Raw genomic sequence first — 22894 nt, forward strand, 5'->3', positions numbered from 1 at the left:
CCTCTTTATTTTTCTAAGGATCAATCGTTGTTTATATTGCCAGTGCATTTACCTTTGTGGGATTATAAGAAAATGTCCTCCCTATACTCACTCCATAGACTGAGATATAATTAGGAGACTCCACATGTATATATTTTCTTTTGTTAGGTTTATTATTATTTTTTACTGATTATATGAGTCCTTGAATATTACTGATTTCAATAATGTTTTTGTCCAATTTTGAATAAACTTTCCTTATCATTTTTAGGGACTTGCTCATTTCCATTTTTTCTCTTTTAGAAGGGGTTCGTTGGAATTAGTTATTATTCTCCAATGCTCTCTGGCTTATGCCCTTGCAAGCTTCCCAACATGACTTATTGAACCTCTTTAGGGATCAATTTATACATTATTTTTGTTCTCTTAGGGATACTGTTTAACCAGGGAGTATTATGACAACTAGTGAGGTCTATAAAAGTGTTAGTGTTTACCTTTTACAAAAGGTTTGAGTGTTAATAACTTAATTCTCTTTATAAATATCAAGGTCTAAAAATGTGTAATGTTCTTATTAAAATCAAAGGTTAATTTTATTCCTCTAGTATTTTCATTTTAAAAATTCTGAGAAGTCTTTAAAAGTCTCTGGGCCATTCCAAATGAAAAAAAAAAGATTGTTGATATATTTACGATATAGGACCAAGTTTTGTAACCTAGCATTGCCTGCCCCAAATTACATATTCTTCCCAATCTGTTATACAGAGGTTGGCATAGATGGGGCTGAATAGACATTAATGTGTCCATGTATGTACGTAGTGGGGAATCGTGATGCAGCATAATAACATAAACTATCCCAATTCGCCCCCCAAATAATGACAGACAATGTAGTATTGTTGAAACAGCCCACAGCATTTATTATAACATATGATAATTACTGTATAACACATCCATAAGGTATTTTAACATTCTCTTTTCTTTGATATAACCAAAACGTATAACTTAACACATAGTGTCATACAATGTATCCCAACCGTCCTTGCTAATAAACTCACCATGCGCCTATGTACCACTTCCTCTCACCTCCCCCCTCAACATAAATTCCTTTTCCTTCCTATGCTTACCACCAGCCGACCTTTTCCTCGCTCGGTGGGCACGTCATAACAGGTAACCTAAGGTTAACCCTTTAGAGCAGGACAGGTTGAGACCTGAAACTTGCTCATTTCATTCCACATAATTAACCTAACCACCTCAAACTTAATTGGCAAGGACATACCCCCGGCTAGCTGTGACGAAACAAAACCCATGGGGCGGGGGCGGGAGGAAAGCTGATTGCTAGCCCGAATCCCAAGTGGCACTGAGGTAAGACCACCCCCCACCAAACTCACACACCACATAATCCCACCCACACATTCAAACACAACCAATCATACGCATATACACCAACACTCATACATTTGCTCTTTTGTTTCGGGCTGGCGTATGATGCCCCTACGACAGTAGGTGGAGTTACATTTCGAGCAGCAAAGAGGTTAAACTCGGTATGTGCAGTGTGTTTATAGCAAAATGTGGCACATACATACTCCAAACACAATGAGCACTGTAAACCACTGAAGTGATCATGGTGCTTGGGTTAAACCCCTAAATGCAGTGATAGTGTAATTTAGGAGGTTAAAAGGATGACTTTACTGTAAGAACAGCACTTTATAAAATATTTGGAAGCATTCTCTTCTCCTGATCTAATAAAGACTGCACTTTATAAGCTACTTAAAAGTTTTCTCTTTACAGGACTATTTTATGTAGCACAATGGAAAGTGTACATGAAAGTAGAATAAAAGTTGTTGATGTGAAAGTTGACAGACCCATTACGGAAGAAGAGCAGTTTAATGCTTTCTGTGTTAAAGATGAAGGTAAGACAATTCAGCAATTCACTTTGTGGACACGGGATATAACGATAAGGTTAAAATGGGCATCTTTAATCCTAGTTTATTAATTATTGTAGCATTACAGTATTGTACAAGTACAATATAATACACTAAGAGGAGATGAATAAACTAAAACACATATGTAATCTCTTCATTTAGTTGACAAAAAAAGGCCATGCTCATGCCATGGTTCCAGGAAATCCTGGGCGCAATCTTACCTTACATAGTTACATAGTTACATAGCTGAAAAGAGACTTGCGTCCATCAAGTTCAGCCTTCCTCACATTTGTTTTTTTGCTGTTGATCCAAAAGAAGGCAAAAAAAAAAAAACAGTTTGAAGCACAATTTTGCAACAAGCTAGGAAAAAAAATCCTTCTTGACCCCAGAATGGCAGTCAGATTTATCCTTGGATCAAGCAGTTATTACCCTACATTGAAAGATTATATCCTTGAATATTCTGTTTTTGCAAGTATGCATCTAGTAGCTGTTTGAACATCTGTATGGATAAAATAAAACCACTTCTTCAGGCAGCGAATTCCACATCCTGATTGTTCTTACAGTAAAAAAACCTTTCCTTGCCTTAGACGAAATCTTCTTTCTTCCAGTCTAAACACATGGCCTCGTGTCCTATGTAAAGTCCGGTTTGTGAATAGATTTCAACACAATGGTTTGTATTGGCCCCGAATATATTACCTTAAGGTAATAAACCATTAACGATTTCGAAGACAGGGCCTGCTCGCCAGCCCCTGTGCCCCTCTCTATAGTTCATGATGACCAGGGATAAGGTGGTCTTAACCACCTCTACAACCCCTGTGTCCCCATCTCAGCCCCTATGGTCCCACCACATCCCCTGCCCCCCTTTACAGCTCCTGGCCCCCCACTACAGCTGCTGTGCCCTCTTCTACATCCACTATGTCCCCCTGTTTCCACCCTCTACAGCGCCTGTACCCCCTCTCAGCCCCTCTGGCCCCACCACAGGCCCTGCGCCTCTTTACTGCTCCTGGCTTCCACTACAGTCACTGTGCCCCCTTCTACAGCCCCTCTACAGCCCCGGTGTGTGTCCCCTCTACAGCCCCTATGTGTGTGTCCCTCAACAGCTAGTAAGTGTCCCCCTCTGCAGGCCCTGCCCCCCCCTACAGTCCCTAACTCCCCTGCTACACATCCCTCCAACTACAGCCTATATCCCCCGACTTATACTCTTCTACAGAACGTACAGTGTCTGTATGTCTCTGTGTGTGTCTGTATGGCTTGGAAAAAGAAAGAGACAAACAAAGAGGCTGGTGGATATAAGAGATACACAAGGGATTAAGAGACACACAATGGGGTGTAAGACACACTAAAGGGGGAATAAAATACACTAAAGAGGGTTATGAGATACACAGGTGAATATGCATTTTTTTTTGGGGGGGGGGCAGCAAAATGCTAAATATTGCACTGGCCCCACTGACAGGTAAGTGTCACTTACTCGATATTTGAATAAGAACTGAACCATGCACTCTGTGCCATGAATATAAGTTAAAAGGCCGAAGGCCTGTATTTGTGGGAGGAGTTAGTATTCCTATATCAACGCTACTCCCCCTTCCTACCTTACGTAACACGTGCTGTTCACCTCGTCTCCGTGACAGCCGAACTTCCGGTCCTCGGTCCCCGTTCTTCCGGTCCCGGTGTCCTCTCCGTTCTCCCACTCTTCCTTTCATGCAAACGAAACATACGAACGCCAAGGTAATCGGCAAATAGCTGCGTTCGGGCTATTTGCCGTTCAACAATTTCAAATCATATTGTATGTTTTTTTTTTTTCCTCTTCTTGTTCACACGAACAAAACACTCAAACTAATTAAACAGGTGAACTCAGTTACAATATTCATATACACAAGCTATGTTCTGCTTTAATCAATATATAATATGTATTGTGTTAGATATCATATTCTTGCTAAGTTGCCCAGAGGTTTATTAAGAAAATCCTTCATTGTCTGTTTATTTAATCAATGCCTGCCATACATATATAATATATATATACATACAATTAGCTCTGTTGGTTGAGTATAAGGGTCAGTAATTCATAGGCTTTGATAATGCCTTTTACACTAATAGCTTACTATAACTGTTCTCTTCCCCACTGGGAACAAGCAGAATCTTGTTAATGATTTGTAACCAATAGCAAACTAAGGTATACGAGAGGGCCGAATAGGAGACCGATATTTCATTCCATATTGAATGTGGTCATTCTGACCAACAATGATGTGTAAGTCATTAGGCACTGCCTTATTGCTGCATATTATGGTAACCTGCACAGACAAGACTATTTAGCCCACTTACTGCTATTACATGCCTCTCTCACTAACCCCATCCCTGCCAGACTTAAAGAGGGTGCATTAATATAAACAATATTTCCTACCTATATAGGATTTAAATCCCCTCCATTCAGGCTTTACCGTATCCGACGAATTTACATATGCCATTTCAATCATGCACTCTCCTGGTAATTAATTATGGGAATGTAAGCACATTAAAGGAATAATGCTAACTATATAACTGTTACCTGTTAAGCCTAAATTTAATGTTTCAGAACGATTTCTACCATTACTGTCTCCTGTCGCTTTCTCCTTGTTACATGCTACCTCTATTTCAGGTTTCGCAAGGGCATTTACTACAACCTGGTTATTGCTCCACCAATTTCTGTGTTTATCAGGTACTAATTAATCTTGATTCACGTCGCTATTTACTGCCTTTACAAGGCCACGCAACAACATAAATGGGTTATTAACATACGGGGGGGGGGGGGAGGCTTGATTTCTTGCCTTGCCTCGTCAGGCCACGGCTTCACTCGACTACTCGTTATACGTTATCATCAACTCTCTATCTCACAGTAAATGTTCTGAACTCCTTTAACACCTTTCATTCCTTCACCATTTTCCCTACATCAATACTACCACGCTTTAAGCACAATATTTTCAAGGATCGCATTATAGGGGAATTACCAACGCTAAACAAACGTACACTCGTTACATCTGATATACCTAGTTCCTTTCCATTATTCCATCCAATATGTTGTATCGTGCATTTACTGTTCCATCCGGCTAGGTTGAACAACATTGTCCATTCTATTCATGTACTATTCTGGTAATTATGGGTATGTAAGTACACAAGGAACTGATAGCCATATAACTGTTACCTGCTAAGAAGGGGAAATGTCTATTGTCTTTTTCATTTTGAGCCTAATCTGTTGGAATCCGTTCGCTTAATTCCCTCCCTCTGGGTAAGAATGCCCCTACTTTAAGTCCAACATTATCACGTCAATACATTAAAACATTGTTGTCAGATGACGCAGTCAGTTAAGTTTGACACTTTGCAATTGAACAATCTCCATTACATTTATATATGTTTCACTAATTTACATGGAGGTTGCCTATCTCCGTCTGCTAAACAACATCTGATTAAGTTAGTTAATTTACATGATTGGCGTAATTTAATACCACAAATTAGGAGGAGGCCGTTATATATTTAGAGGTCACCTAAAGGATATCATTTCCCTTCTAAAACAACACCTTAATTTCATGTTTCGGACAGTATTCTACCAGTAGACAGTTTCTGGTTCTTTATTGTATCCTGTCACTATCAGATACAAACACATTTCGTTCACATTTCAATCAACTGCCTCAACAAGGCCACGCATTTACACAATGGGGTATTAGGGTATGGGGGCTTGATTCCCGCCTTGCTTCGACAGGCCACGGCTCTACTTGATAACACATCATACGTTTATTCAAACTCTCTATTGTGTAAACAATTATCTTGCTTCTAACAAACCTTGCTCGTTTCACTTTCCGCCACGTACTATCATGCTTTCATTTCCTAAATCTCCTTGCGGTGATATATAGTAGCTATCAGGGGAATCTTCAGCACCCTCAGGACCTAAGTATACTATACTATACTATCAGCTATGTTTCTAAGAACTACACGGTGCTAAACATAATATTCTCTCTCTCCTCTCCCTCCACCACAGCTCCTTCCTCTTCTGTCTTCTTCCTTTCTCTCCCTTCCTTTTTCTCCTTTTTCTGACATAGGGGCCTCAAGGTTCCTCTCACAATCACGAATCGATACGCCAATATGTTGCATTACCCCCTCATCAAGCCCCCGTCTAGGGTCAGAGAACTGGCTATCTAGGGTTAGGAGATGACCTTAGTTGTACAATGTAGCTGGTCCCGCGAGGCCAACCCCCCAATCTCAACACAGAGATTTTCGCCCCTCAGCCCAAATCATAGTTAGAGCCTCGCATTCACCTACCTATCGGGTTTATAGTTAGGGCCTCACCTGACACGGCCACATGTTTTTGGATCTTTTACTGTCACCAGGAGGCTGACACCCCGCCACCATGCTAGTGGCTCTAGCCCCACGCCCAAATCATAGGTAAAGCCTCTCACCAGCCGCTTGGCAACTAGCAGGGCCTCACTTGTCACGGGGTAGAGAGCTTTTCGCTTTGGCACTAGTTAGCCAGCCAGTTCTACATTTCTCAACCGTATTGTTATCAATCAGTTCATTGTTGTTGTGATATTCTTTTTCAGTATGTCCCAAGAAGGCAACATCGGACAAGAATCATCCCTCCTTAGCGGAACCACTGAGCCGGACACTGAGAATTCTGTGTTGGGGACCAGCTCACAAAGAGAAATCTCAGACATTATAGGGAACCTAAACTTCATTCTGGCTACGCTTCAGTCCTTCAATAATAGACTGTCTAACTTAGAAAGCACCAGTCCGGCTCAGATAGGCCCTCCTCCCGTAGGGTCCATACACACACTTACTCCCACCAACGCGCAGGGTCAGCCCCCCATATCACCTTTCACCCCCCCCTCACTTTCTGAGTACTCACCCGCTAATTTGTATTGATTTCAATACAGGCATATGTAGTTCTACCAACTGCGAATTGCTTCACGTATGCGCTATATGCCTCGGGGATCATATAAAAACCATCTGCCGTATATATTATATCAAAGGTCATGAGTACAGAGGGTAATAAGCTTTGACGTTATGCATGAGTCACATCCGTCCCTGCACTTAGTGATTTAATCATTACACATGGGTTCCACATTGGGTTGGGGTCACTCCCAGTAGGCACCCTAGATGTTCCATTCTCCTCAGCTAGACACGTATCATATACTGTAAACTACCAGCAAAACTCTAATAAACAACATCTCATCATTAATCTGCCTGCTTCTCATTCAGTCGCAACCTATGCCTAAACTCCCTCATATCATCCACCTAATTCACTCACAGTCTTCATGTCATATGTTCATACCAATTACGGTACCATACAGTCAAGTCTCCCAAGGATAGGTTTGTGTGCAGTCATGAGGACGAACAAGTCCCTTCAGTGGGGAACTTGAAATTGAAAAGACCTGCAATCCTTGCTGGGTTCTTGTACGTCACTATGCGCACTATCCTGCTGGGCAGTTCATTAATACGCTCGCTATCAGGTCTGCCTGACGGAGATAGCGTTATTAGATCCTCTGGCAAAGCAGACCTGGTCAGGTGGGGGGAGTCATTAGAGCTCGGAATAGGGTTTCTGTGTTCATCCCGCCTGGTTCCGACCAACTCTCAATCTTTGTACAGAAGAAACCACTATCCTGGGTTGCAGCATTTACATAACTATTAGGAATTACTGACCAAGACACACTCGGTCTCGTACCCCACCCAACTGACAAACACAAGAGCATAATTCACATTTCAACGTCCTCATCCGATCGCCCGGCTATTGGGACATGACAACAAGTTATCACCTATAGCGTTATTCGCTTTCACTAAGAATTCATACAACAGAGACGTGACATTCTTCAAGGACTCAGTGGAATACAACATCCACAAGCATACCGTTCGAACTGTAGTCTATTATGCCATATTTTTTGCCACCTTTCATTCAAACTTTTTCATACAACACTATCACACTATACCAATCAAAAATACAACAACATGTTCTGACAAGCCTTTTAAACCATACCCTGTCTTCTTAAATACTTACCATAAGGATATCAAGGTATAAGTAATTGGTTCATCACTCCTCAATAACATACATCCATACATGGGAATCCCGGACAGTATCAGACTCCCTAGACAACAACCATACCACACAAACCCAGTCATAAAACCTCTGGGCCTTTAACCTTCCAAGGGTGCCGGAGCACAGAACTTCACGATCACAGCTAATCAGACAGGCAAATCATGTCTCCTCAAGGAAGATTTAAGAAGGTACAGACACTATCTCATGTCATGCCAACATTCAAACCAGACAATTAAGACACTTGCTCTACTAAATAATCCCCTAATTACTTCTAAATGCGGTTCCACATTCGTACTCCTTGCTTCAGATTAGGTTGGGACCCTGACTTTTATTTAGGACATCCATTCAATACAAGTACCGCATCCAGTAGCAGTACGCCGTTACACATGATAAATTAGGTTCACAGGAAATCAGCTAGGTTATACAGAAACATTCCACAACGGATAAGAGGTAAGGCAAACAAATCTTATGTGATAATTTATATTGCAATAAGTGTGTTTTTCTTGCCTTTTGCCCTCTTTTACAGGCCTACCCCTACGTCGGTTTCCGGCACACCACACCGACTTAATTCCAATCACAAGATATTTCACAGTAACGATATTAACAACCACAAGTTAAAAGGCCGAAGGCCTGTATTTGTGGGAGGAGTTAGCGTTCATATATAAACGCTACTCCCCCTTCCTACCTTACGTAACGCACGCTGTTCACCCCACCCACCTCACCCTCTTATACATCCATTCCGGGGGCCCTCTTTTACAGTCCTACCCCTATGTAGGTTTTCGGCACACCACACCGACTTAATTCCAATCACAAGATATTTCACAGTAACGATATTAACCGACCACAAATGTATTTTAAGGTCTACTCTCAAGACAAAATGCTTGACAATGTATCAAGCTGCTTTAGCTCCTCTCACATTGTTAAAGGGAGACTCCAGACCCCAAAAAGCACTTTTGTTTGCTGTAAATATTTATCTGTGAATAGTGTGTCCTATTTTTTATTTTTGCAAAAAGTGCAGATTTCAGTAGAAACTGACACATTCCTAAATTAACTTGGTTATACCCACTGGCTTTCAAGCAAGCAACAGTTCATTTTACTTTCTGGTTTAATTAACTCAGTGGAGCTAATCTCAAGAGGCAGGTAATTGCTCACAGCACCTGCCTTGCAAAGACTTCTCATTAAGTTGCATTGGGAAGTCTGTGATTTGACAGCCGCAGAAAAGCTGGGCAGTGTTAGACGAGGAGGGCTTGCAAAGGCTTTGCAAGTTATTTTTAGATATGACCCAAACTAAAAAATACATAATTAAATGCAGTCAAGTTTTAATATGAGGTTTATCTACTAAACAGTGCCTTTATGCATTTTGTATTTGGGCAGTGGAGTGCCCCTTTAACCATCTGCTGCTGTGAATTCTAAAGCTGCTGATGTGCATGGCGATAACCTGCCTCATCACTCATTGTGGGATTAGTAAGTGTCAATGGTTGGGGACTGGGGGGCAATAGGGCTCCCCAGGTTATTATATTTAGAGCCCCCCCACTTGCAGACAAAGGGTGGGGCCTAAAGGTGACAATACGTTTCCTCCAGGTTATTGTATTTAAAGCCCCTAACTGATAGGGCTGTTTTGTATGCCAGTTCGTTTTGAAACTTGTGTCTGGTGTGGATTTGTAGGGACACCATTGACAGAGTGTTCAGACCTGTTTGCTGGTTGCAGGATCCCTCTAGCCGTGGGATAAAGCAAGAGAGCTAGGCCTGAAAGCCACAAGTGTCTTTTTTATAGACAAGAGCTGCCACATTGCAGTACAGAGACCTGATTACCACCACGGTGTCCACATTAGAAGGTATCCGTTAGCCCCCAGGAGTCGCGACCAGTAGGGCTTTTGTTTGTACCTTAAGAAATATCTACCACTGGTTTCTGCCGGATTTTATATCCTGGTCTTGCAATTGTACTGTTTATTAATTTTATTTAAATATGTTTTTAACAATAAATCATGTTGTTTATATATTGATCTGATTCCCATATTTGTTATATCTCGTTTTTTGCCTAGATGCTAGTGCCCTCCTTTGTTGGTTTGGTTTGTCCCAAACCTACATTTTTTGTTTTATATTTTGTATATATAGGCTTCTTTGGAGTGTGCCTATTGAGTGGCAGCTTTTCATCTTGGGATCCTAAAGGTCTGGATCTACCTATATTGTGTGTTTTTCAATTGGTTTGTATTGGCCTAGAATATATTTGTATAATGCTTTAATATCCCCTCTAAACTAAATATATTTCAATTTGTTAACCTTTCTTCATTACTAAAATGTTCCATTTCTTTTTTTTATTTTCTAGCCTGCCTCTGCATTTTTTCTAGTGCCATATTATCCATCATTAGAATAGGTTCCCAATTGCACATCATATTCATATTCATATTCAAGGTGTGTTACCAGTTGAAATAGCGTACTAGTTTAGAATATTACTCTAGGTATGTAATAACACTTACAGTAGGAATATTAATATATATATATATATATATATATATACACATATTTTCACTGGGTATGGAGAGGAAGGTGTTTGCATGTTTGTTTCTGCAGACACATGTTCAGATTCAATAAATGATGGTGCGATGTTAATTATGGGGAAAAAATAATACTTTATAAAAATTATCAAAAGTTTTATCATTTTACAATACGAAAAAATTGATATTATGGGGCTATAATGATGACAATTCCCAGATGTTCATTTATTAAGCCACAATTACTTTACTACTAAATTCACAATTCTATTGAACCCCCAACACCGCAAAAAAAAAAAATAATCTATTGTTCAATTGTAATTCATGAGTCACCAATCACATATCACAACAGGTTAGCAATAAATATATAGTTACTAATGTAGCTGTTACTGAAGTAGTCCTCTGTCCCTCTCACATCCTGGCTATCCTTGGCTACATATCTATGTGTGAAATATTCTATTCCCATTAAATGTCTTTTTTTTCCTTTTTTTTTTTTTTTTAACCTAGCAAAACGGAAGTAGTTCTGTTGGTAAACATTGAATTGTGACAATAGATTTTAGCTACTTCATGCAATGTCTAACAGATTAAAGTTTTTTGTGACCCCCCCCCAAGAAAAAAAAATTGTAAATTTTTTAAAATGTTTTCTTCTTTTATTTACAGTTTGCAAGCTTTGCAAAACCGCTGTCATCCCCTCCTACAAAACCCTTGTCCTGCCCCGCCCCCCTCCTACAAAACCCCTGTCCTGCACCCTTCTACAAATCCTGTACTGCCCCACGTTTACAAACCCCCCACAACCCCCTTCCACAAATTCCCTGCGTATCCCCCCCAATACAAAACTCCTGTCCCCTTCTACAAAATCCCTGCAGCCCCAAAAACACATTTACAAGCAGATAGTCACACACTCAGTAACAGGCATACAGTCACACGCAGTCACATGCAAACAGTCACACATGCAGTCACAGACAGTCATGCACACAGTTACAGGCAGACAGTCACATATACATTGACACACACACACGAAAGCAGCAGACAGTCGCATGCACACAGTCACAGACAGATAGTCACACACGGTTACAGGCAACATCAAACAGTCACAGGCAGACAGTTACACACACCGTTATAGGCAGACAGTTACACACACTGTCAGTTACAGGTAGTCACACACAGTCATAGCCAGACATTCATGCACACAGTTACAGACAGACAGTCACATATACAGTCACTCACACACACATTCACAGGCAGAGAGTTACACACACACTTACAGGCAGACACACACACACAGTTACAGGCACACAGTCACATGCAGACAGTCACACATACAGTCACAGACAGTCATGCACACAGTTACAGGCAGACAGTCACATATACAGTGACACACACACACGACAGCAGCAGACAGTTACATGCACACAGTCACAGATAGATAGTCACACACGGCTACAGGCAACATCAAACAGTCACAGGCAGACAGTTACACACACCGTTATAGGCAGACAGTTACACACACAGTCAGTTACAGGTAGTCACACACAGTCCTAGCCAGACAGTCACGCACACAGTTACAGACAGACAGTCACATATACAGTCACTCACACATAGTCACAGGCAGAGAGTTACACACACACACACAGAGTTACAGGCAGACACACACACACACACAGTTACAGGCAGACAGTCACACACACACACACACACACACACACACACACACAAAGTTACATGCAGACAGTTACACACACAGTTACAGGCAGACAGTCTCACACATACACACACACACACAAAGTTACAGGGAGACAGTTACACACAGACAGTCTCACACACACAGTTACAGGCAGACAGTTACACACACAATTACAGGCACACACACAGACACACCGTCACACACACAGACACACACTCTTACTTACATACAGTGGGCTGGAGGAGGACTGGATTCCCTGAAGTCCTTCCCTGAAGCCTGTGGAGAAGCAGAGATTCCATCTTGCTGCACCTCCATGTGCAGCAGTAACAGCAGCGGGTAAGGACCGTATTAAGTACCGCCCCGGTGCTGGTTTGGCTCCGTCCCCGATTTTTATTAGCTCCGCCCCCACTTTACCTCCGTGCGGCCAGTTCAGCTGCTCTTTGCGTGTGTAAGCTGTTCTGGCTGCCTGGCACCCTAACTACCATGGGGCACTCAGGGCCGGATTAACATAAGGGCTGATGGAGATGCAGCTCCAGGCCCAGGCCCATGGAATAGGTCCACTTAAAAAATAAATCTTTTTTTTTTTTTTACACACTACTCTTACGTTTGCCACCTGACTGGTATTTTACTGGCACAGCTGGTATTTGAGGCTGCCTGGCCAGTGCCAGTATTGCAGTTATACAGGCAATACAAATGCAGGTATTTTTCTCAGTATAAACGGAAATTACTCTGCAATACCAGCACCATCCACTGTGTGTGGAGAGGGGCAGGGATAGGAAGTTACAGCATATCCCTCCCTGCCTTTCTCTACTACTCACTGATCCGTGGGGGAGCAGCTACACAGCACAGAGAGTCCAGACAGGAGCTCTACAGCTCAGGTAAGTGAGGGATGGGGGAAAGGCAGCAGGGAGACATGGGGACACTGAGACACTAGGGGACACTGAGAAACTAGGGAACACATGGGGACACAGACACTAGGGGACACTGGAAAACACAGGGACACTGAGAGAAATAGGGACACTGAGAGAAATAGGGACACTGAGACACATGGGGACACTGTGAGACATAGGGACATTGGAAGACACTGAGACATTTGGGACACAGATACTAGGGACACAGTGTCCCCATGTCTCCCAGTGTCCCCTAGTCTCCCAGTGTATGTGTCCCCATGTCTCCCAGTGTCCCTAGTGACTCAGTGTCGCCATGTCTCCCAGTGTCCCCAAGTGTCTCAGTGCCCCATGTCTCCCAGTGTCCCCAAGTGTCTGTGTCCCCGGGTCTCTCAGTGACATGGGGACACAGTGAGACATGGGGACACTGGGAGATATGGGAACACTGAGACACTGGAAGACTAGGGGACTCGTGACATGGGGACACTGACACTGTGATCCATAGGGACACTGAGAGACAGGGTGACTTGCGAGACTGAGACACTGGGAGACAGGGAGACACTGGGAGCAATCCATCTATACAGCAGAATCAAACTGTGAGTAGTTTGTTGGTGATTTTACAGAATTTTCTCTTATGTCACTCCTTGTGATTTACATCATGTGATGTCACGCACAACTAATTAATTATTCAAATGTATAAGGCTGGTATTTTTTTCCAAGAAAGGTGGTAACCCTAACTACTCTTCACATACTCTTGCTTAAAGAAACACTAGAGGGTCAGGAACAAAATCATGTATTTCTAACCTTATTATGCTAAAACCACAATTAAGCCCCCCTGGCCCCCTCTTGCCTCCCTAAATATAGTAAACTCTTACTTGTATTCAAGTATGCAGCTGCTGGCTCTGTCCCTGTCTGCCTCTGAACTGACTCTGTCTGCTGACATCATCAGAAGTGGTGGTCTGTGCAAATTACAATGCTTCCCCATAGGATTGGCTGAGACTGTCAACTAGGCAGATGAGGGGCAGAGCCAGCACAAGTCAAACATAGCCCTAGCCAATCAGCATCCCCTCATGAAGATATACTGATTCAATGCATCTCTATGAGGAAAGTTCAGTGTCTGCATGCAGAGGGTAGAGACACTGAATGGCGGTGCTGCACATTAGGCAGTACTGCCCCAGGAGGCACATCTAGCAGTCATCTAAGGAGTGGCCATCAGAGTTATTTTCTCTGAAAAGACAGTGTTTACTGCAAAAAGGCTGAAGGGAATGATTCTACTTACCAGAACAAATACAATAAACTGTAGTTGTTCTGGTGACTATAGTGTCCCTTTAAGTTTGGAAGCTTAAGAGGGATGAATGAGAACAAAACCTGTGTGGACTGGATGACAATAAAATAAGTTTAGATAATGCAGACTTTGGTCTCTCTAACACTGTGGCATGTCCCCTTTCTTCTACACTCACTACATACACCTTTTCTCTGTCTGACTATATAGTAGGAACTTCTGCCTGCTAGTAAGATATTAAGGAGACAAGTGGACATGTAAGTGCTAGGGGACAGTCATTAGAAAGCGTGGAGTAGGCGCATCATTTGATGCATTTATGTCAAGCTCAGGGTGCTGCCCGCATAGTATGCCCTTAGTTGGACAGCCTGCATGATTGGCAGGTAGTCTGGCATGCATTCATGCCAGACTGGCCTTCCAATTCTTTGGACAAACATGCCCCCTTCTTGGGCATGTTCACCCCTTTTGGCAGGTCTGGTCACGTGATTCGCGCCAGTGGCACACTCTTTTACCCTGCACATTGACTTTCTGCTCCACTGGACACTGCTGTTAGGGGATATGGATTTACTTGAAAGATGAAAGCATAAATTAGAGAGAGATTAGCATAGAGTATGTGTTTTTGTATAGATGCATCCTTTGAGTTTCCCTCCAACACCATCTCCATCAGATACATGATGCTTGGGAGGTATGATTGTTTTAATGTTTTTGGTCAATAAGATTTTGTAAATAGGCCCATCATAATTGTCAGCACCAGGACCACTAGGCTCTTAATCTGGCCCTGGGGGCACTATGCGGCCGTACAGCTCACACAGCCCCCTCCAGCTCCCAGACCAGGGTCATGGCACCCCACACCCTGGTGGCACCTGGGGCAGACCACCCCCTCCATTCCCCTCTTTAGTACGCCACTGCTTGTGTGCAAAGTTTATGTCCTCATAAGTCCTCATAAGTAAACATCTCGGCCTGCATATGTTTTGGTTGAACAGACATCATTGCAAATAGTCAATAGAGGGTCAGCCAGAGAGAGATTGGTGAGCAGTTCCCAAAGATCAGGTAACACAAACACTCCAAAACAGTCTCTAGAATCATAAAACATACATCAATATGACAAGAACATAAAACCATCTAAATATAAAAATATTAAGACTTTCTCTACATAATTAAACCATATGCAAATTCACTAAAATTACCAAATAAGTACTTGAAGGAGCACTATAGTCAAAATATAAAAGCAAGAAAGACAGGTCCCCTAGCCTTCTTTCTTGCGTTTATATTGGTTTCCTCTTTAAAAAAAAAAAAATCGAGTCCTTTCTATAATAAAAATGTACCTCCATTCCAGCGACGAGATCCTCGGCAGGTCATGCACCCTTTTTAGTCAAAATGATGAAGTAGCAGGGCTCAATCAGACGCTTCTCTTGGAGAAGCGTCATAGCTCTCTGTTGCGCATGTGCAGCTTCGCGCTGCACCAATCGCGTTTTTCATAGAGCGACATTGAATGCCGCTCTATGAATGAACACTGAGCGCTCTACCACACATACCTGTACGGTATGCGCGTTCGTGAGCTGAGGTGACTGACAGCTCAACTCGCTGTTATGCCCGCCCCCTCCTCCTGCAACTCTCCTCAGCCTAAAGTTTGTGTTTGTATAAAAACACTATATATATAGATATCTCTATGTATAGTGTTTTTATACAAACACACAAATTGTAAATAGTGTACACACACAAACACTATATCTATCTCTATGTATTACTCTATCTATCTCTATCACTCTATCTATCTCTCACATTATCTATCTATGTATCTATCTACATAGAATGTGATGGCGGATAAGAACCATTCGGCCCATCTAGTCTGCCCAATTACTAAATACTTTCATTAGTCCCTGGCCTTATCATATAGTTAGGATAGCCTTATGCTTATCCCACACATGCTTAAACTCATTTACTGTGTTAACCTCTACCACTTCAGCTTAAAGGCTATTCCATGCATCCACTACCCTCTCAGTAAAGTAATACTTCCTGATATTATTTTTAAACCTTTGCCCCCTCTAATTTAAGACTATGTCCTCTTATTGTGGTAGTTTTTCTTCTTTTAAATATAGTCTTCTCCTTTACTGTGTTGATTCCCTTTATGTATATATCCCCCTTGTCTCGTCTTTCCTCCAAGCTACACATGCTAAGTTCCTTTAACTTTTCCTTGCATGTTTTATCCTGCAATCCATGAACCAGTTTTTCCCTGGATTTAATATTTTATTTCTAATTTCGTCTGTTTATTCAGTAATCCTAATTTTCCCCTATGAATACTGTGGCGAAACCAACCTCGCCACTGTGCACTGGAGGAGCCTGGTTGCTCGCCTGCAAACAAACTACCGTACGAGGGACCACCTAGGAGCTGGAGTGTGCCGTCAATTGACCGCCCAGAACCTGCGGTTAACCGCAGCTTAATTGATGAACGCTGGGTGGCCTTTGTTCGTTGGCTGAACTAGTGGCAGCGGCCATTTTAACTCCCGAACGGCCAGCGGTGTTCAGCGCTCAAACTATGGAACTGAAAACTGACACTTTATTGCGCGAACACCGCTGAGCCGCCAGCCTCCTTACCTCGGCATTCAGTAGTGGAACCGACTGGCTGTTCATTCGGTAGTTTGACCGTATGAACAGTCTCACCCCAGATAGCCATGCCATGGAACCTATTCATGTAACGAAAGACTATGTGAAAGACTTTGGCTCCATGGCGATTGAACTATATGTATGTGCGCTCAGATCTAAGCTATCTGGGGATATGTTGCATGTATGTGTTTTGTGTACTAAATTTGTCAGTGGGTAATTTTGTGTCTTTTACTGTCTTTTTGTCTGCCATGTGGGTAATGGAGTTTTGCCTCTGTCCTTGGAGATAATTGGATTACTTCTCCAATTATCTCCAGGCCAGGGAGGAGGGATTGTGATGCATTGTGGGATTGTTTAAAGGTGTATGTCTTTGATTGGTCAATGTCCAATATGTTTCCCAGTTTCCCATCTGATCCCCTAGGGGAGTGTCCACCAGGTGGGAGACCTGCATAAAAGCTGGGCAGTTAGCCCCAGTAAACCAGTTCCTGCTTAACCCTCAAAGTGAAGTGTCGTCTCATTCTTGGGGGGGAATTTGATTGTATGCCGATTGCCAGGAGTGGAAGCTGTTCATAGGGCTTTTCCTGTTCGGCTGCTTCCAGTGTTCGTGTGTCTCTTGTTCGGGAGTTGGTGAATTTGTGCAGTTTACAGTTCGGGAGATTGGTGATTGCAGTAGCTGCTTGTCTATCTGGAAGGGAATTATCGCCTAAACGTTTTTTGTCCCCTTGTGAGCGAAACGGTTTGCTACAATTGGTGGCAAGCGGCGGGCTCATTTCCACAGCCCAGAAGGACAGCTACAGGGCAACACCATTCCTTGGATTAGTGAGGGCAACGCCAGTACCCGTACAGCGCCCCTATTTACAAAAGAAGCAACTTCAGGAGAACAAGCATGGTACCCAGCTACACGCAGGAGGAGTTTGACAAGGAGCTGAGATCATGGCTGATTTTCTTCGGACCCAACCCCCCCGGAGAGATGTGTGCAGCTCGTGAGGAGACATGTAGAAGAGTACCTGCAGGTCGGAGCAGGGCGGGCATGTAAGTTGGCAGGTTGGGAGAGACCCCAGTGGCCAAGCAAGTTGCAGGGAGAGAAGCGGCAGTGTGTGTCCCAGGGAGCGGAAGGTGCCGTCCTTCCTCCCCAGCAGCAGTGTGTACCCCAGGGAGCTGAAGGTGCCGTACTTCCTCCCCGGCGGCATTGTGTACCCCAGGGAGCTGAAGGTGCAGTCCTTCCTCCCCAGCGGCAGTGTGTACCCCAGGGAGCTGAAGGTGCCGTCCTTCCTCCTCAGCGGCAGTGTGTATCCCAGGGAGCTGAAGGTGTTGTCCTTCCTCCCCAGTGGCAGTGTGTACCCCAGGGAGCTGAAGGTGCCGTTCTTCCTCCCCAGCGGCAGTGTGTATCCCAGGGAGCTGAAGGTGTTGTCCTTCCTCCCCAGTGGCAGTGTGTACCCCAGGGAGCTGAAGGTGTTGTCCTTCCTCCCCAGCGGCAGTGTGTACCTCAGGGAGCTGAAGGTGCCGTCCTTCCTCCCCAGCGGCAGTGTGTATCCCAGGGAGCTGAAGGTGTTGTCCTTCCTCCCCAGCGGCAGTGTGTATCCCAGGGAGCTGAAGGTGTTGTCCTTCCTCCCCAGCGGCAGTGTGTACCCCAGGGAGCTGAAGGTGTTGTCCTTCCTCCCCAGCGGCAGTGTGTACCCCAGGGAGCTGAAGGTGCCGTCCTTCCTCCCCAGCGGCCAAGTGTCCTGCAGAGAGCAGAGACCATCAGTGTCGCACCCCAGCCGCAGGACAAAATATTGAAAGGGGAGACAGTGGGTCCCCCTCTCCACCAGCAGAGAGAGTGTCATGGAGAGGAGCGGGTTACCCCCTCTCCCCAGCGGCAGTCTACAGTTCAGAGAGAGGAGTGTGGCGGCAGCAGCCATTTGTAAAACTGTATTTTTCTTAAACATGTACGTATCACTTTAGGAACCAAGGGTATGCAAGTGTAATGTACTGCATGTCTATCGAGTTCGTATGCTGGCGGTATAAAAACCCGTCGGCATTCAGGTAATCGTTCCACGAACAGTGATTTCCATCTCTGTTCGTGAAACGAACAAACTGCCGGATGGAGACCACCCTCAGAGGGTCGTGTGGCTCTCGTTAAAGATTGCAACATTGTTGCAAACAGTAAATTAAGAGGATTCCGGGTGGCCGTCGTTCGGCTACCGACCACGCGGCGGTCGGCCATCTTGGATCCTTTGTTAGCCCAGCGGTATTTGGTCGTCGAGCACCTGGAACTAAAATCGGCTACTCGGTGGCACGAATACCGCTGGACTTCCAAGCCATTCGGGAGCCCCGGTCCTTCTGTATCAGGTTCTATGGGATCCTTCGGTAGTTTGGGGAGAACTTAGAAAATAAATGTATTGTATGCGGCATTCGGTTATTTAAGCGGGGATCGGGGCGACACTTCCAGGGAATGTGCGCCCCGACCCCAGCTATCTGCCGAACACCCGTTCGCCCAAATCTGACGAACAATATTGCAAATATGTATTTTAATGTAAAAACTTGTTTCTGCTGCACGAGGGGATAATGCACTTAACAGTATATGCTGGTGGGAGGGTCCCTCTCGTGCAGCAGTGTATTATGGGAGAAATGTCTCTCTGGTTCAGTCCCCCACGTAGTCCCCTGTTTCCTCACCCCTGAATTGTCTGTAGGGAAACCCCTTGCAGGGGAATTCCCATAAATACTGTGAGTGTGTGAATAAAACCTCAGTTGACCTCCAAGCTATGTGTCGTCTAGTTCTTGGAGAGAAGGGATTGTAACTACGCTGCCTTTATTGTACCTGTCTTGGATTACCTTTCCTGTCTACCAGCGGAGATACCTTGGATAATACCTCTACTCCGCTACAATTGGTGGCAAGCGACGGGATCCTAACTACACAGCCAGAAGAGTTCGGCAGGAATTTAAACGAACTGAAGGAAAAGAAAATACGAATCCGTGAGCTAGACCATTCGGATGAAACCGGAGTTCGGGAATACAGAGAAACACACGAACAGCCGGTGAATGGAAACGGATTATACCCTTTTGAAACGGAACGCATTAAAGGAATTACTGGAAGCGAGAGGGAGAATAGCAAGCAAGAAAACAAAGGCTGTTCTAATCGCAGAGCTCATGGAAGGAGACAGAGTCGCAGCTGCTGCAGCACCTCCAAGAGAGGAGGAGGAATCCGAGTTTGCTAAGGAATATAGGAGCAGGATGGCTTTATTCTCACCAGCCCTAGCTGACCAGATGGAAGACAGAGTTTACACCGATGTACAGACGTACATCATGCTGCGAAGGTCACAGATGAACCAGCAAGCGGGGGAGGGAGTCACAACACCTGTCCCTACCCTGCCAGCAAAAGCAAAGGTTCCATACCAGGCATTTAAAGCCTTTATAGATACAGAGGGTGACATTGCTGGCTATTTACAGGACTTTGAACGATTGTGCCAGCTGCATGCCATCAGCCCCCAAGACAAAGTGCCCTTGCTAGCTGGTAACCTATCAGGCCGCGCAGCAGAAGCGTACCGAGCCGTGCCGGAGGAGAATAGCCGGGATTATTAGAAGGTAAAACTAGCCCTCCTAGCACGATATGCCATTACACCTGAGGCATACCGACTGCAGTTCCGGGCACTGAAAAAACAGGAAAAGGACTCGCATGCGAGTTCGCACACCGTCTACAACGTGCAGCTACCGGATGGGTTGAGTCAGCGAAAGCCATCACGCCCCAAGAGATCATGCAGTTATTGGTGCTGGAACAGTTCTACACAAACTTATCATCCGAACTACAGAACTGGGTAAGGGATCATAAACCCTGCACCTTACAAGAGGCCGCTAAGTTAGCTGACGAGCACCAGGACACCAGGCGGGAACAGCGCTCATCCACTAAAGTGTACTCACCGCCAAACTTTCCCCGACCTACCCCAGTAGATCCTCCCCGACCAGGAGGGACCTACCATTCACAACCCCCCAGGTACAACAACCGGGCACATATCCGGTGCCACACCTGTAACCAGCTGGGACACGTACAATGAGATTGTCCCCGAAACCGGGCCCGACCCTCCTGGACCCCTCAAAGGCAACCACTTGCCCCTCGAGCAGCCGTACACTGCTATCAGACAAGAGCATGGGCTCAACCTTCTACCCTCACTCAGATGGAAGAACCCTTAGGCACCCTCCATGAAGTGAACCCGGTGCAGGCGGCTTCTGACAACCGCCAAAGTCACCGACAAGTGGTCCATGTAGAAGGAAAACGGATGGAGGGATTAAGAGATTCCGGGGCCACCATCACTTTGGCCCGGAACCACCTAGTGGCCACAGAACATCTCACGGGGGATTGTATCGCAGTACGGGTCGCAGGGGGAGCTATTTACAAAGTGCCCACTGCCAAACTACATTTGGATTGGGGAGCAAGGGCGGGGCAAATAGAAGTGGGAATGATGCAGGATTTACCTGCGGATGTTATTTTGGGGAATGACTTGGGGGAGCTAACCTCCGCTTTTGTTACACAACCCCCTCCACAGGAGGCTTACCCGGTCGTCACCCGTCAACAGGCTCGCACCACGGCACCACCCACCGACTCTGAGGCTCAGGTAAGCCCGGACCCTCTTAATCACCCTGTTTTACCCTGGGATGCCCCCTTAGAATTTGGTAGCGAGGTCGCCCTAGACCCATCCCTACAGGTTTACAAAGACCGGATAGATAAAAACCAGACTGGCCTAGAAGGGGAGAGATATGCTTGGGATAAGGGGTTATTATACCGGTATGCTGAGAAAGTAGTAGCTGGATCGATTCCTGTCCCTATCAAACAGTTAATTGTGCCTCGAAAGTATAGGCAAGAGCTAATGCGCATAGCCCACGACATACCACTGTCAGGTCACCTAGGGATCAGCCGAACCAAACATCGGCTGATGCAAAATTTCTTCTGGCCAGGGATATCCCAGGATATTAAGCACTATTGTAATACCTGTGATACCTGTCAGAGAGTTGGGAAGAGGGGGGACCGATACAAGGCCAAACTCCACACCCTACCCATAATAGAGGAGCCCTTTAGTAGAATAGCGGTAGACATAATCGGACCGCTGAAAAAAACCGAGCCCCTCCGGCAAGAAATATATCTTGACCGTAGTGGACTACGCCACCAGGTACCCCGAAGCAGTAGCCCTGACAAATGTACACGCCGAAACCATAGTGGATGCCCTTATGCGCATATTCACCCGTATGGGATTACCCCGGGAGATTATTTCGGATAGGGGCACCCATTTCACGGCAGAGGTCACTCACCAGCTTTGGAAAGTATGCTGGGTTCAAGCTATCCTTAACTCCCCGTACCACCCTCATTCCAATGGTCTCTGCGAACGTTTCAACGGAACGCTGAAACAAATGATCCGAACGTTCGTAGACACACAAAAAGACTGGGAGCGATTCTTACCCCACTTACTGTTTGCCTACCGGGAAGTCCCCCAAGAGTTCACCGGGTTCTCCCCTTTCGAATTGTTGTTCGGAAGGAGAGTGAGGGGTCCCCTAGATCTAATCAGAGAACACTGGGAGGGGGGACGACCACTAATGGCACTCCTATCGTACCCTATGTGCTAGAGTTCCGGGACCGCTTGTGCGTACCAACCTCCAAGCGGCTCAGCAATGACAGCGCCGATGGTATGATAGGGGAGCCAGGGACCGCAGCTTTCAGGTCGGCCAGAAGGTATTAATCTTACGACCCGTTCCTACTGACAAGCTGCAGGCTTCCTGGCAGGGCCCATTCAAGGTGGTAGAGCAAGTCTGCGATACCACCTATATAATTGGCCCCTGCGCCGGGGCCGGAGGCAGACGCATGCTCCATGTGAACATGCTGAAGCCCTACCGCGAGTGCACAGAGGAGGTATCCGCCATCTGCGCCTCGGCCGCCGAGGACGCAGATAATCTACCCCTACCTGACCTTCTCGCCCGGGAAACCCACCAAGAGGATCTAGCAGCCGTACAGTTAGGAGAGCGCTTAAATCCCCAAGAGAAA

General features: G+C 45.0%; 1 protein-coding gene across 2 annotated transcripts in view; it reads left to right on the forward strand.

The window, feature by feature from the left end:
• The window catches only part of SUSD5 (sushi domain containing 5), a 97618-nt gene that overhangs the window by 40469 nt on the left and 34255 nt on the right, over positions 1-22894 (forward strand). For both annotated transcript variants that reach the window (XM_063450605.1, XM_063450606.1), the window contains exon 3: positions 1756-1877. In XM_063450605.1, coding sequence (XP_063306675.1) covers positions 1756-1877 — 122 coding nt within the window. The remainder of the gene's footprint in view (positions 1-1755; positions 1878-22894) is intronic.

This window comes from Pelobates fuscus, chromosome 4 (genome assembly GCF_036172605.1).
Source record: "Pelobates fuscus isolate aPelFus1 chromosome 4, aPelFus1.pri, whole genome shotgun sequence".
In the NCBI taxonomy this organism is placed as follows: domain Eukaryota; kingdom Metazoa; phylum Chordata; class Amphibia; order Anura; family Pelobatidae; genus Pelobates; species Pelobates fuscus.